Genomic DNA, 15,939 nt, shown 5'->3' with positions numbered 1-15,939 from the left:
AAATCATTCACCTCCATCATTCAACAGTGTATAAATACAGACTGACAAAGCTTTCTGAGGTTCAGGTATTGTACTTGTGTGAGGGTGAGGTAGATGCGGTCAGTCAGCGGGGTGATGACCAGACGACCATTCAGTCCCATGTACTCATAACCGTAGGAGAAAGCAGCGCTGCACTGGCGCACAAACAGATCATCGGGCTCCCGGTCCCAGTAGAACCTCAGCTGGCTCTCCCACTCAAACTCACGGGCGTCCATTATACTGCATGAGAGAGAAATTAGGAGAAACATCATCTAGTTTTCATCTGAAGTCATATGTCACTACATGCAGTACAGTACCGTAAATTCCGGACTATAAGTCGCAACTTTTTTCCAACGCTTTGAACCTCGCGGCTTAAACAATGATGCGGCTAATATATGGATTTTTCCCGCTTTCAAATTTGTGGGTCCTGACAGCGTGGAGCATTGTCAAGAAATCCACTATCATCAACGGGTTTCGAAAGACTGGACTGCTGTGTGTTGAAGAGGGCTCAGCGGGGGATTTGCCTCCGGATGAAAGTGACGAGAGCGACAATGAAAACGACCCAATATCGGATGAAGCAATTCTGAGGCTATTCAACTCCGACACCGAAGGAGATTACTTCAGTGGTTTCAGTGCACAGGAGGAGGAAGATAGTGACCAATGACTTTCTTGGTAGGCTACTGTTTACTGCTAATTTTTTATTTTTTGTTACAAGCCGTGTTTCGTTAAAGCCTATTTATTTTTGTTACAAGCCGTGTTTCGTTAAAGCCTGTGTAAAGTTAATTTGTTTCAATGTACCGGTAGGCACCTGTGGCTTATAGACATGTGCGGCTTATTTATATTCAAAATAAAAAAAATATATAAATTCAGTGGGTGCGGCTTATATTCAGGTGCGCTCAATAGTCCGGAAATTACGGTAAGTGTAATAACAAAGCACTATGTTGTTCCCTACCTGTCCCGGACAAAGTTGTCCACAATGTCCCTGGCATGGACGTCGATGATGAGGACAGTGTTGATCTTGCTTCGGTCGTTCTTCTTCATGGGCTGAGTGATGCGTGTCACCAGCTCGTCTATTTGCTGGTGCATCTTCTTGGCGTAGTTCTTCAGCGCTTGCTTGTCTCCCTTCTTCACCTTCTGGAAGACGTCCTCCACCTCCCAGGTCCACCACACCTGGTTCCCAGCCAGCACCACCATCCCCTGGTACAGCAACATCCAGTCAATCCTGAGGGAAACACACACTATGGACTGGTGCTGCTGAATATTTCACTGGCATCTTACACACAGACAAAGTTTTACTTTGAAGACAGGAGTAGGTCCGTGTGTTTCTGAAACACACTAACCTGCCCCTGTCTTCACAGTAGCGGAAGATGGCTTCCTTGGTGATGAGTCTGTTGGTCCTCCTCATCTCCAGCAGTACTCCAGTCATCCAGTCCTCCACCCGGCCCTCGGCTGGCACCGGCCGCTTCAGGTCCATCACCTCTCCCTCCGCAGACACCAGGGCCCCAGCCACCGTCTCGCCGTTACCCCCCACGTCAAACCGCAGAGACGCTATGTTGTCATACATCTGGGTGGGAGGAAAAAGGGAGAGTAAAGGCAACATTAACTCCACACACTTTAGGAACCAACTTTTACCAGAGGAAAAGAGCAGGTCTACAAGCACCCGTGCTTAAAATCGTGAGCAAGAAAAGCCACAAAGATGACTGCACCTTGATCACCTGAAGAGAACCATCTCTGGCCTGTAGTGACATACTACAGTACCTTTATTATGTGCTCCTGGACGCAGACAGGGTCGCTGCTACCCAGGATGCTGAGCAGCTCGTCGTCGGAGATGAAGAAGAAGCGAGGGAAGGCGTTACGTTTGGAGTCAAGGTAGTCGTTGAGACTCTTCTGGCAGCGCTCCAAACCATCACTCAGACTCTGCAGGTCAGTCAGCCGGTTGGGCACCAGACAGCACTTCTTAATTCCCGGGTCCTTCACTGTATCTGTCATAATCTAGAGTAGACCATGCAAGCACACAAAACTAGGTAAGACAATCCCGTCTAAAAGCATTACGTGTTGTTTAATTATGTTCTAAAAGAAGTGGGAGTCAAGTCAATCACCTTTTTGAACATTTTGTCAATGTTGTCAAATTTCTTGGCTTCCTCAGGTAACTGAGAGCGGATATCCCCTCCAATGAAGATGCTCTCTAGGTACATCCACTTCCGCTGCACCAACATCCAAACCTTAGGAGATGCCATATAATTTCAGCACAGATCCTGTATGGGTGGTTACCATTATACTCAACGGTGGTTTCAAAGGACAATGAGCTTGTGATGAGTTGTACGCAACATTAGTTTAACTCTTCCATGAACTAGGACCCAAAGGTCACTGGTTGTGTCCCAAAGGGCACCCTATTCTCTACATAGTGCACTATGGGCCCTGGTAAAAAGTAGTGCACAATATAGGGAATAGGGTGCTATTTGGGACACACATTGACTGACCTCTATGACTTCGCTGATGAGGGACAGGCTCTTCTCCCACTGTTGTACGGTGGCCAGGAAGGGCCCTACGAAGCGGCTGCCTGCCATACTCTGAAGGTTCATGGCGTTGTCATCCAGGTTCTGCAGAATCTCGTCCACCACCCCCAGGATAGAGCCACGTTCCTGGGTGCCTTTGAAGTAGCGCTGCACACTAAACTTCATATTCTCCCAGGTCTCCACCACCTCCTTCACTCCCTGTACACACACACACACACACACACACACACACACACACACACACACACACACACACACACACACACACACACACACACACACACACACACACACACACATATACCCATTATCTAAATGTAAATGACATATAAACTCAATGTTTAGTTATTGATACAGACCATACAATGTTGAACACACCGCAAAGAGAATTGTACAATTTCAGCTATGTGCGATGAAATAAAAGTCCTAAAGGGGTTGCTTGCCTTCTCAATGCTGAGCTCTTTGACAGCTGAGGTGACAATCTCACCGATGACATTGCCATACTTGTTTAGCTCCATGGCGAACATGTTCTCTAGAGTGAAGGTGTCTGGATTCATCTCAAAGCTGGTGTTAGTCCTCTGCATCAGCTCCCTCCAGTGTCTGAGGGGGATCAAGGACAAACAAACATTCACATACTCTATGTATAAATAAATACATTAAAACCACATTCACTTCATTTGTTTCTAGTTTTTTCAGGAGGTATTTTGTTGGCCTTCATTTATGTGCTCTCTGACACCTGGAGTTGCATGGCAAATGGTCCAGGAACACAAGGAAAGCACAAAGGACAATGCTCAAAGACTAGATAGCCCTTCCCCCTCTGAGGGGCCAAAATGTATCTCTCTGTTACAGTATCCAGAGGACTGACTATTGAATGAGTGACAGAATAATACTACATTATCCATGTTTGGTATCAATCTGAAACGTGTTCGCTGAGGATAACTCTGATGCTATCTATATGGATGATGATCTCTGTGGTTACTTGTATCTATCTGTACAGGGTGAACTCTAAATTACTCTACTATGTAAACGTTTTGTCTTCTCAGGAATTCTGTCTTATTTACATTGGTCTCATCCCCCACACACGCCTTTAAATGCTGTGACACACTGTGGAGATTGGCCATGGGAGTGTTTACGTTACTGTAAACTGTTATCGTTTGATTGGTCAATGGTGGTTGGTTTTAGGTTGAAATGTACACTTTCAGATGTTATAAATGGAATTAAATGCCTTTGTTCTCGCTCTTCTCCTGTATCCAGTCCATGGAGGAAGGTTGTATGATCAATTCTAATTTCCTAGGCTTGTAGGCCTCTGGCCTAATAGGCATCTCTTTGTTCATGCTTTGTCTTATAAGTTAACCTTAGGCTCTACAGTATATGCCTAGAAGTATGCTTTGTAATGCTTGTTAATGTTTTATAACTTAAGCTTTATGCCTTGTATGTGAATCCATTCATTGTACAATGTTAATTAAATATCTGCCTTTGATATAGACAATTCTCAGACCAATTCTTGCGAGTCAATGTCAACTCATTGCCTAATGCTTGCATGTATATTTTAATTATCTTTATGGAATCAGATAAACATTTAAATTGGCTAATTGCCTAGTCTTATTATGAGTCTGATGTGATGTATATATAATATACTGTATATACACATATCAAATATTACGTCCCACTACAGTCATTGTCACGGCTGTCGTAGGAAGAAGAGGACCAAGGTGCAGCGTGTGTGTCATTCCACATTTTCTTTATACTGTGAAACTATGCAATACATAAATAAACTGAAAGACAAAAACAACAAACCGTGACGCAGAGGTGAAACATACACAACTCAAAATTAATCTCCCACAAAACCCAGGTGGAAAAACCCCTACTTAAGTATGATCTCCAATTAGAGACAACGAGGACCAGCTGCCTCTAATTGGAGATCATCCCAAACAAAACCAACATAGAAATACAAAACTAGAACATGAACATAGAAATACAAAACATAGAAAAACACCCTGACCTACTCTACCATAGAAAATAACATCTTACTATGGTCAGGACGTGACAGTCATGTGATTGTTATAGGGCCTGTGTGTTGATATCAGGTTCTGTCCCCTAAACATCCTACTCTCTAAGTCCACATCCATAGGTGATTAGGCGTACCTGTCTCTGAGGGCCTCGTTCTTCAGGTCCAAAAGGAGAGGCAGGGACTCTTTGAACTCCTTCATGCGTCCCTCTAGGAAGAAGGACACAGGCAGGGCCCGCACATCTTTAGGCAGCTTCCTCAGACTCTTAATGAAGCTCTCAACGCCCTCCTGCAGCAGCTGGATGTTCAGGTTCACCCACAGAGTCTGGGACCACTCCGTCTTAGCTGCCTGAAAGACACAGATAAGGCCACACACATAAAGGCAATGCACACAGAACTCTAGAAAACATTGGGTCTATACTTGCAAACATAAGCACGCATTTAAAGTTAAACAGGTTCTTACGCACAAAATGCATATCAGCCAATTAAAATAGTTGATTTATTAGCATATGACCGAACGTTAAATTGTAGCTTGTCCCATCAGACAACATGGTACAAGTTAGCCCTATGCTAACTTCACCAGGTGGAAGTGATTACATCCTAGCACAACTTCCGCTTCAGCCTATCAAATATCTTAGATTTTCTATCCACCAACCAATGGCATTTATTAAAATAGGTCAACCCTGGCCACTTGAAGGATATGTTAAACCGACAAATTCAAGGTTTACTTGTTCCATTGGTCGGTAACAAAATGTTGTGTGCCAATATTGCACTGATGCATTCTTGACTAAGCTACTAGCTACTACTAACGTTAGACAACATTTTCCTGTTTTCGCATATATGACAATTTCACTCACACCCATGTGTTTTTATGGGGTTAGGTTGTAACTAACAGGGTAAAAACTGACGGACAACTATAAAGAGCTCAAACCAAGTTTATTCACCCAAAGGGTCAGACAGCTGAACAGACAAAGACATGTTCCCACCAGCACAAATATATATACTCCAATTTAGGTGAACTCCTCCTTCCCTCTAAACATTACATCTTTATTGCTAGGCAGGAAGTTAAGTGATGTGGTTAATAAACTGTTCCTTCTCCCTTACTGTGACCTGACCTGACCTCAACCCCCATTCCTCACTAATCCACAGCTCTCCACCCTTATCAGTGACCACAACGATGTGATTGCCTTTCCCTCACACAGTAACATTCCAATCCCCTGGCTCATATCCAACCTTAATCGACTCCACCATATACGTTCCTCCTACAGATAACCATTAACTTCTGGTGTAACAACCATACTGTGGCCCTTCTCCTTGCCATAGGATGGATACCTGATGTTTAACAATATTTTAAGTTTAGAAGTCAGAACCCATCAATGGAAAAAAAGATAAATGAGGTCCTTACAAGAAAGCTTACTATACATCGTAAAAAAACAAAGAGCCTTATAGATTTGTCAAATCGCAGTTCTCATCACTTCTATGTGAAACCCACTACTAAAGTGGTTTACTCGAAATTGATAGTGCTTTTTAGAGCCCACCTCGCATGAAGCTTTTTTGTTGAGGAAAAATCTGTTCAATGTTGGTCCTTGATGCTCGATTCAAAAGGCATGTGATAAAGGGGGTTATTATAATAGTGCATAAACTATAAAACATTGTAGGCCTGCATGTAAGTGTAGCATACATGAGAACATACTAATGACAGCGTGTCAAGTGTGACCAGTGTCTTACTACATTAAGAGTTGATTTAAGATGCAATACTGCCACCTGTAGGATGATAACAAGAGTGCAAACTATTTCTACTGTAGTTCCACTTTGGATCATCCTTCTCTAGTGAAATAACACTTAAGACAAAGCAGATGATTATAAAAATGCATGTAAAATGTTGGCCTACTTTTAGGCGTACACGTCCATGTAAGATATCCTATGCAATCAGATTTTTAGGCAACAGCAGTGTGTTTGTGTGCAAGGCTGAAATTGAATGAATGTCCCTTTTCAACACACTAACCCACAGGTGTCAAACTCATTCCATGGAGTGCCGAGTGTCTGCGAGTTTTCGCTCCACCCTTGTACTTGATTGATGAATTAAGGTCACTAATTAGTAAGGAACAACTGAAAGGATAAAGCAAAAACCTGCAGACACTCGGCCCACAGTGGAATGAGTTTGACACCCTTGCACGCACTAACCCAATAGGCTACATATAAATCTATATTTCAAAGGGGCAGGGGGGGACTAACGTGAGATTCGAACTCTTGCCAAAATACGCGACAATTACATGGACTAGGAACTTTACACAGACAGCAATTTGACCAGTCAGTCAAAGACACGTGATAGCCTAGTTGCTTTGATCAGAACGTGCTGTTGGACTGAGGTATGTTAAAGATGCTTCCATGAACAAGTGTTGGAACATGTCCAACTACATCTAGGATTTTAATTGGCTGCAGAAGATGTGCCACGATGTAACCATGCCACCTGGTGAGGTTAGAAAAGAACTAACATGTGGCATGTTGCCTGATGGGACCAGCTACTATAGAGTACCACAGTATGAGTCATAATACCCATAAAACCTAGAGGTCAAACAGGGAAATGGTTCCAATCGTTTTTCCACCATACATTTTTCCCATAGGGGATTTTAGAAACACTTAGGGCTGTGTTTTGTGTAGGCTTACCCTGGTGTGATGTTTTGATAATCGTGTAAATCACAAGGTGACTTTTATCAATATATTCGTCTTTATTTCCACTGTGGGGCTCTATATGACTTTCTGTCACATGCAAGTAAATCAACCATTTTAACTGGCTGATACACATTTTGTGCATGAGAACCTGTTTAACTTGAAATGCTTGCTTATGTTTGTAAGTTTGGCCCCATTAAGTTTTCTACTACACAAACACACACTGTACTCAACCCACAAACTCTTACCTTCTGAGACTTGTAGATCTCGTAGATCTGTCGCAGGCCCTTCATCTCCTTCTGTACGTTTTGCAGCTCTGTGTACATGGTGATTGGCAGGTCAAAGAGCTTCTCTGCATTGGCCAACTCTTGACGTCCCGCCTCAATTTTGGCTAGTTCTGTCTCATAGGTCCCCATCACTGTCACTCCTACACAGAAAATGGGAAAAGACAGGTCCAGTAGAAAGACATATTAAATCACCCAGTAAGCAGTGATGAGGCAGTTAGGACAGTCTGATGGGAAGGGGGTCAACACTTACCTTTCTCCAGGTTGTCTCCCACAGCTCCAGGTCCATGCATGTTGAAGCTCTCTGCAAAGATGGTCAGCTCCTGCTTATACGTCTCAATCTGCTCCTTAGTAATCTGTGAGACAGGGGAGAGGGGATGTACATTTTGGGATGGGGATCATAATGATATAGGTAAGACTGTGACGGTAAAGTTAGTGTTTGTCGAGGCGTCGTGGCGTCTGTCTCACCTCAGTGAAGGTCTTCTTGACCCGTCCTAGGCTGTGGTCCACCAGTCTGGATTCTTCAAACAGATCACTCCACAGGCGGCCGATACTAGCCGACAACTGCAGCTCCTCCTCCGTGGCCTGCAACACACACAGGGATCCACACTCAAACAGGGGACAGCAACACAATAAACTTAAAAGGGAAAACTATACGGACTTACACTCAACAGACAAATAACGAAGAGACAATATACAGATACTCGAGTAATGTATGTTCCTTACCTCTACTTTGTACATGCCCAGTGTCCTGTATCTCTCCTGGATGTCAGTGAACCTCATCTCCACAGCCAGAGACATGTCCCTGATGTCTGAGATGGTGCCCAGGACAAACTTCAGGTCCTCCAGGGTGTTTGGGCTCCTCTTCAGGTTCTCAGACAGTTGCTATTCAACAATACAATCATACACAAACATGAGGGGTTGCTTAGCAAGGAATAGAGTTGAAGAGTATAGCAGCAATTCATAGTATGATGCATTTCTTTTTTATTTAACCTTTATTTTATCAGGGCGTCATACTGAGACCAAGGTCTCTTTTACCGATGAGCCCTTAATTACAGAAAATATACACATCAAAATGTAAATACAGTGCTGTGAAAAAGTATTTGCCCCCTTTCAGATGTTCTCTATTTTTTCACATTTTTATACTGAATGTTATCAGATCTTCAACCAAAACCTAATATTAGATAAATGGAACCTGAGTTGACATTTTTTTTATTTTTATGGATACTTACTTTATTTATTTAAAAGTTATGTAACTCCCAATTGCCCTGTGTGAAAAAGTAATTGCCCCCTTACACTCAATAACTGGTTGTGCCACCTTTAGTTGCAATGACTGCAACCAAATGCTTCCTGCAGATATTGATCAGTCTCACATTGCTGTGGAGGAATTTTGGCCCACTCTTGCATGCAGAACTGCCTTAACTCAGCAACATTTGTTGGTTTTCAAGCAGGAACTGCTCGTTTCAAGTCCTGCCACAACATCTCAATTGGGATTAGGTCTGGACTTTGACCAGGCCATTCCAAAACGTATTTTTGTTGTTGTTGCTTATTAGACATTTTCATGTGGACTTGATTGTGTGTTTTGGATCATTGTCTTGCTGCATGACCCAGCTGTGCTTCAGCTTCAGCTCACAGACAGATGGCCTGACATTTTCCTGTAGAATTCTCTGATACAGAGCACAATTCATGGTTCCTTCTATTAAGACAAGTTCTCCAGGTCCAGAGGCAGCAAAGCATCCTCAAACCATCACACTACCACCACCACGCTTGACCGTTGGTATAAGGTTCTTACTGTTGAATGCAGTGTTTGGTTTTCGCCAGGAATAATGGGACCCATGTCGTCCAAAAAGTTATACTTTTGACTCATCTGTCCATAGAACATTCTTCCAAGAGTCTTGATGATCATCCAGATGCTTCCAGGCCATCCGTCAGTGAGCTGAAGCGCAGCTGGGTCATGCAGCAAGACAATGATCCAAAACACACAATCAAGTCTACATGAAAATGGTTAAAAAGCAACACATTTGAAGTTTTGGAATGGCCTAGTCAGAGTTCAGACCTAATCCCAATTGGGATGTTGTGGCAGGACTTGAAATGAGCAGTTCATGCATGAAAACCAACAAATGTCGCTGAGTTAAAGCAGTTCTGCATGCAAGAGTGGGCCAAAATTCCTCCACAGCACAATGTGAGACTGGTCAACAACTACAGGCAGGAAGCATCTGGTTGCAGTCATTGCAGCTAAAGGTGGCACAACCAAGGGGGAAATTACCTTTTCACACAGGGGAATTGGGTGTTGCATAACTTTGTTAATTAAATAAATAAAATAAGTATCACGAAAATGTGGTATTTGTAAACTCAGGTTCCCTTTATCTAATTTTAGGTTTTAGTTAAAGATCCGATTAACATTCAGTATAAAAAAAAAATCAAAAAATAGAGAAAGGGGGCAAATACTTTTTCACGGCACCATAGAAAATGCAAGCAGAAAGAAAATCAAAGTCATAAAAAACACATTCATCAGTAATAAGGTCCTCAATCAGCTTTCTGAATTGCCCTAGAGGCACCAAACCATCCAATCTAAGAACATTTTGAAGATTTCTTGCACCTTTTTTGTGGAACAAACTAAAAGCTGATTTACCTAACTCGGTAGAGACCAACATTTTTTTCAGTTAGCCATCCCTGAGATAACTCACAAGTCAAAAGTTTAGTAATGATGTTAAGTACAGTGGGAGTTTTTGTAAAAGGGCTTTATAAATGAAAACATAGCAATGTTTCAACCTACGTGACATCAAAGAGAGATCCAACCAACTTTCTGGTAGTGATGAGTAATACAACTGTCTGCTGTAAAAAAGCGCAGTGCGCAATGATAAACTGCATCTAACAGCTATAATGAAGTGGCAGCTGTGTTCATATACAGTAGATGATGTCGCCATAGTCTAGGACCGATAGGAACGTTGACTGAATAATAAGTATGCAGTACCAGTAGCTCATCCCGCAGGTTGAACAGGTCCTCTCGGGCTGACTCGTTGAGCAGTCTGCCCAAAGAGTTGACCCAGGCCTGGGCGTTCTCCTGCACAGTGCGGGCCAGAGGCTCCAGGTTCAGCCTCATGATGTGCTCATCCTTCACCAGCGGCTGCAGTGCCACCTCCACGCTGACCCGGGCATAGAACTGCAGCTTCTCGTCATACATGACATAGGAGGGCCTCTTTGCGGCAAACTTCTCCATGACAATGGCCTTGTCCAGCTTCCAGAGGGGCCGGTAGCGCTTCCAGCGATTGAGGTAGCGTCCCACGGCGCTGAGGAGGCGTTGGATATTCTGGGAGATGGCCATGGCCCTTTCATTGACCTGGGGGTGCTGACACACCTCGCTGTAGAAACTGAACACCACCGACTCATCCTCTCCATCAACACGCTGAGGAGGACACTCTATACAGGTGCCATGCATCCAGCGCACAAACCGCTAGTGGGGGAAGAGAGTCACACCAGTCATACACTACACAGGGAAGTCTTCTTATACGTTGGTAAACAGGTATGGGGGAAGGGTGTTTTGTCCTACCTTGGTGCTCTCTACAGTGTCTCTGACACACTGCATGATGAGCTTGTACACCTCGCTGTTTTTGGGGTGCAGCACAATCTCAGGGGCAGATAAGATGGTTTCAATTTGGAAAAGTGGGGTGTTGCCCATCATGGCCATGTTAAAAGTCTGGATGTTCCTACAAGAGAGAACAGAGATAATGCACTGTTATGTTCACACCTTTCATCTCAAATCATGAAACATTACCAATTTTTCCATAGCTTACAATACCACAATATGTATTTGCCTGTACTTAAAGCCACCTGGAAAGAGGTATGCTAAATGTCCCACCTGAGCACCATCTTGGTGAGGGAGTCGAAGACCTTGCGTTCCCAGTAGGTGTAGTACTGGCCCATACGCTTGGCTTTGCCACTGTTGGTCTGCATGATCAGACTCTCCATCTTGGTGAGCAGGGGGCCAATGGCTGTGTACTTCCTACTCAACAGATTCAAATCCTTCGCCCTCTCTCGCTCGATCAGCTCACAGAACTCTTTCACACCTAAAACCACAGTTACAGTGAGGGAGGGCTAAAATACGAAAATGCCAGTTTATCAGACTCTCGTTCCCACTTGATGTGATATTTTAGCTTACCCAATATCATTCTAAATAGTATTGACATTCTGTTTACCTGGAAGGTCATCTGATTTGTCTGGGGCTGGAAATTTGAATAAGTTGGCTGTCTCAATGGACTGCAGCTTGGCATCAATGTCCCTCTCATTCTTCTGAATTTGATTGACGAGCGACTCAAACTTAGACGCAGCCTGGGTGCCTCGGTTGATGAACTCAGAGATGCCTTAAACCAGATAGGACAGATACCTCTGAGTATTGTGACATGTACTCACATTGGGGAACGAAAAACAATGAAAACTTCAAATGCACTTTTATTTCATTATATCAGAGCAGAGAGTATGTACCCAGGGCGTTCCAGTTGAGCCTCTTGTATCCTGAGCGCATCACCCTCCTCAGCTCCTGGATCTGCTCAGCCAGTAGGAAGAACTCTGCATCGTTCAGACAGTCCATCAGAGAGTGGTAGCGGTTCACCAGGTTCTTCAACCCATCCACATATCTAGTAGAACAGTGTTAAAGCAGGTTAGGACAACTGTGATGAGTACACCAACGGGTTTAGCTGTTTCCATCTGTTGCCACTCAGTGTTGGTTGTGTGGAAATATCACCTGAGGAATTTGTCCTCCTGCAGAGCCACATTACGGGCCAGCTCAGGCACAGAGTAGCCCAATTGTTCCAAGTACTTGGTCTCTGAAATGATCTCCTTCAGCTCCGGGGCAAAATTCATCATGTAACGCACCCCCCTCTCCATGTCACGCTCAGTTGCTGGGCCAGTCTGAGAAAGAAAGAAAGTATGCAGAGATGAGAAAACATAAGGGACATATGACCCAAGAGACAACGTTAAGGGACTTTTTACAGGATGTTTACAGGATAGACTTGCTCATAAAAGCCTTGCTGGTGAGGAAAGGTGTATTTCATCCTAGGCCCAGCTGCCCAGTGGTGTGTTACTATGTACCATGTCTAGAGGGGGCTGTTCTCCGGTGACGACCCCTGAGCTGTTGACCATGACCAGCAGGGTCCTCTTCATCAGCAGGGGCAGGCTTTGTTCTGTCTCGTCACGCCAGCGCTCATACTTCTTCTGCTCATACTCCTTCATACGGATCCCCACTTCCAGGTACTTGGCCTTGGCCTAAGGAGGAGAAGAAGATGGGGCTATAAAAAACCTGTTTCAGACAAAGGTTTTTATCCCAAATGGCACCCTATTCCCTATGTAGTGCATTACTTTTGACCAGGGAATAGTTTTCCATTTGGGAGACATACATGTGATGTACAACATAGAGCAATTACTCTGATTAGTTAGTTAGTTGCTCAGTGCTCTCACCGCTTTGCCCGGCTCACTCTCCAGCATATCTGTGACCTCCAGGAAGCGGATGATGGTGTGTTTGATGTGGTGGAAGAGAGAACGCTCCCAGTAGATGGCTCCAGCCACCGGGGGTTGGTTCTTATTCAGAGGAGGGTTGTCCTTGCACTTCACAAATATCCCGTTGATTATGTCCACCTATCCCACAACACACGACAGTGACCAAGCTTTCCTAAAGCTCACACCATTACCATGACTCCATCCAGATGCCACATTGTGTATACAAATTATATGATTTGAGTGCGAGTACCTTTTGAACTCTACAAATAATATGAAAAATATACGATTATATATTATGAGCCTGGAGCTTATGTCAAGACCAATCCAATCAACACATTTGTGTTCTTTTCTGTTCTTTTGATGTCCGTTTCCTAAGGTACCTCTTTGCAGTATTGGGCCAGGATATCGTTGAACTTCATCATCATCTGGTTGTTGATGGCCTCTCTGGAGCGGATGTGTTTGAACTTCAGAAGCATGTCGAAGGCTGCCGACGCAGAGCGCAGCGTCTTGAAGGACTGGTCAATGAAGTTGATGGCCTCTCCTTCGATAGCCTGGGTAGACAGACAAGGTGAGAGGAGTCACCTGGCTTGGTGAATGAATGAATGAATGAATGAATGAATGAATGAATGAATGTGGATTCCAAAATGTCTACCAGGATGTCCTGCTGCTCCCACCTGAACCTTGTCCTTGAAGTCCTGCATGACCATCTTCCAACTGCCCATCTTGCGGATGTTGAAGGGGTCGAAGCTGAGCTCCTCGATGGGCACCACCAGGCTGTCTACCCAGCGCAGCACATCGTCAATACGCTTAGGATCCCCCGTCACTGCCTTCAGCTCTGGACCAAAGATGTTATAGAACTCCTCCAAGATCTGCAAAAGTATGTTCCTATTGTGTTTAGCCAGAAGTGAATGCCTTACAATTGGTTTTCATAAATTGTTGAGCATTCGTAGAACGCATTGGAAAACAGGGTGTGGGTTAGTCATTGAATCAATAAAGGATATGCATGTGATCGGTCTGTTTAAGGTTAGATTGAGAGGATGTTGAGGTGTTTGTCACTCAGGCAGGTTGAACTGACCTGCAGGATGTTGTACAGGTCCTGGCAGATGGAGGTCATATAGTCGGTCTTCTCAAACAGCTTTTTGCGGTCAAACTCCCAGCGTGGGTCTCTACCTGATGTTTCAATCCTGGCCCGCACCTCAAAGTAACAAGCCTTCCACTGGTCCAGCACCTGCTTTCCATCCTGAGCTTTGGCCTTCGCTACCTCCCTCTTGTCTCTGTCCATTACAAAGAATATAAGAATCAAGCCAAGACAGCGACATACAGTACATGTCATTGTAAAGAGAGGATGAGAAAACATTACTTTTGTATAAACACTTTTAGGGTTATGGATTACAGTTAGGATTCCAAAACTAAGTGTGGAGTTACAGTTGAAGTCATGAAAAGAGGTAAGAGGGCAGGGTCAACTCACTTGAAGAGCATGCGGACATTGACGACGCGAGCCACACGCTCAGACAGCTCCCAGGCAATGCGCTCCATGAGGGGCACCATGCGTTCGTCCTTGTTGTAGTGGCTGGAGATTATCCACACCATGCGCAGGCCGTTCATCATCAGAGGGATGGTATCCAGGATCACACCAAAGTCTGCCCCCGTGGCCAGGTTCTGGAATACACAAGAAAAATGATAAGTTGGGGCATGGAGAAGAGCTTACAATTTGAAACATAGAATGTTTCTGCCATAATGTGAGGTTTGGGGAGAACAGGGTCTCTTCCTCAGGACTATGAGCCCACCTTGAAGTGTCTCTCCAGTGTGCTGAGGAAGCGTACATTCTCCACAGACTCCACGTGGAGCTTACTGAGCTCGGTCACGGTCAGGTCCAGGTTCTGGACAGTGACCGGGTCAGCTTTGGTCATCACCTCCAGGATCTTCTTCACCACAGGCAGTTTGAGCTGCTCACTCAGAGCACTCAGAATGGCTGTTCGCTCCCGCCAGAAATCTATCTCTGCCATGGGACCTGGCACCTGGGAATAGGAATGAGTGTAAAACAACGAGAAATAGTAGTAACCAGACATTTTTACTTAAAAAAAAACAACAATTATACTCATTTATTTTCATTTTGAATCATAAAAGGTCTGCATACATCAAATGTATGGGCCCAGTAGCCTATTCCCTGTCTCTCACCTGTGGTTTCTTCTTCTGCTGCTCCTCAATGACAATGGTGATCTGAGTCTGCCAGTTCATCACACACTGCTCCAGGTTTTCCACCACCTCTGGAGTGGCCAGCAGCGTTTCCACCTCTGGCTCCAGGTCCAACTCAGGGATGTGCAGCTTAATCTCACCTGAAATGGAGAGGCCACGGCATTATCATTTACCACGTAAACCTTCAGATACAGTTTAAAACACCAGAGAAAACGGCGCACTTGTTACATGACGCATGCATTCACACACACCATGCTTACAGAGAGCATGGTAGCTGCTGAACTAATTCCTGACCCTGTTGATGGTTGGGTCCTGTCTGGGAGGAGGAACTATTTGATGGTATGATATATAAACAGACACACACACACCTTCCAACTGCTGGAGAGTCCTGTCGATGTGACCCAGGAACTTGTGAGTGCTGTTAAGTAACTCATCACGAATCATAAGTACCCCACGAGACTCCACAGGCCTCTCATCCTTGTCCCCCTTCCCATCACCAGTTTCCTCCTTATCCTGGGAGGCAGCTGCCCCCTGCTGGTAGCCTCCATCAGTCAGCTTCAGCTGGTTGACAGACAGCATTGGAATGTACACCTGGAATCACCAAGAAACAGTAGGGTAACGATTGCTTGAGACTTAAAGGGCTCATCTGAAACAACTAAGAACAGAACGCAGTGAGCTTTAATGGGCCACTTGCAAAGAAGAGTGCATATTCTACATGAGTCATAAACATGAATATCCTATCTAACTTGTTCAT

General features: G+C 44.4%; 1 protein-coding gene across 1 annotated transcript in view; it reads right to left on the bottom strand.

Moving 5' to 3' along the window:
- Nucleotides 1–15,939, bottom strand: part of dnah10 (dynein axonemal heavy chain 10) — a 61,090-nt gene that overhangs the window by 33,097 nt on the left and 12,054 nt on the right. Inside the window, exons 6-32 of the mRNA XM_014170678.2 lie at nt 15,554–15,776; nt 15,168–15,325; nt 14,777–15,007; nt 14,458–14,648; nt 14,065–14,263; nt 13,664–13,858; nt 13,370–13,540; nt 12,951–13,127; nt 12,585–12,758; nt 12,238–12,404; nt 11,979–12,130; nt 11,693–11,857; nt 11,356–11,563; nt 11,047–11,203; nt 10,471–10,950; nt 8,223–8,381; nt 7,965–8,081; nt 7,750–7,852; nt 7,461–7,639; nt 4,680–4,891; nt 2,978–3,134; nt 2,499–2,732; nt 2,118–2,240; nt 1,777–2,010; nt 1,359–1,582; nt 971–1,240; nt 75–258 (exon numbers count right to left, since the gene is read on the bottom strand). Of these exons, the coding sequence (XP_014026153.2) occupies nt 75–258; nt 971–1,240; nt 1,359–1,582; nt 1,777–2,010; nt 2,118–2,240; nt 2,499–2,732; nt 2,978–3,134; nt 4,680–4,891; nt 7,461–7,639; nt 7,750–7,852; nt 7,965–8,081; nt 8,223–8,381; nt 10,471–10,950; nt 11,047–11,203; nt 11,356–11,563; nt 11,693–11,857; nt 11,979–12,130; nt 12,238–12,404; nt 12,585–12,758; nt 12,951–13,127; nt 13,370–13,540; nt 13,664–13,858; nt 14,065–14,263; nt 14,458–14,648; nt 14,777–15,007; nt 15,168–15,325; nt 15,554–15,776 (5,244 nt within the window). The remainder of the gene's footprint in view (nt 1–74; nt 259–970; nt 1,241–1,358; nt 1,583–1,776; nt 2,011–2,117; nt 2,241–2,498; nt 2,733–2,977; nt 3,135–4,679; nt 4,892–7,460; nt 7,640–7,749; nt 7,853–7,964; nt 8,082–8,222; nt 8,382–10,470; nt 10,951–11,046; nt 11,204–11,355; nt 11,564–11,692; nt 11,858–11,978; nt 12,131–12,237; nt 12,405–12,584; nt 12,759–12,950; nt 13,128–13,369; nt 13,541–13,663; nt 13,859–14,064; nt 14,264–14,457; nt 14,649–14,776; nt 15,008–15,167; nt 15,326–15,553; nt 15,777–15,939) is intronic.

This window comes from Salmo salar, chromosome ssa24 (assembly GCF_905237065.1).
Source record: "Salmo salar chromosome ssa24, Ssal_v3.1, whole genome shotgun sequence".
Classification (NCBI taxonomy): Eukaryota; Metazoa; Chordata; class Actinopteri; order Salmoniformes; family Salmonidae; genus Salmo; species Salmo salar.
This window is presented reverse-complemented; position numbering and strand designations above follow the sequence as displayed.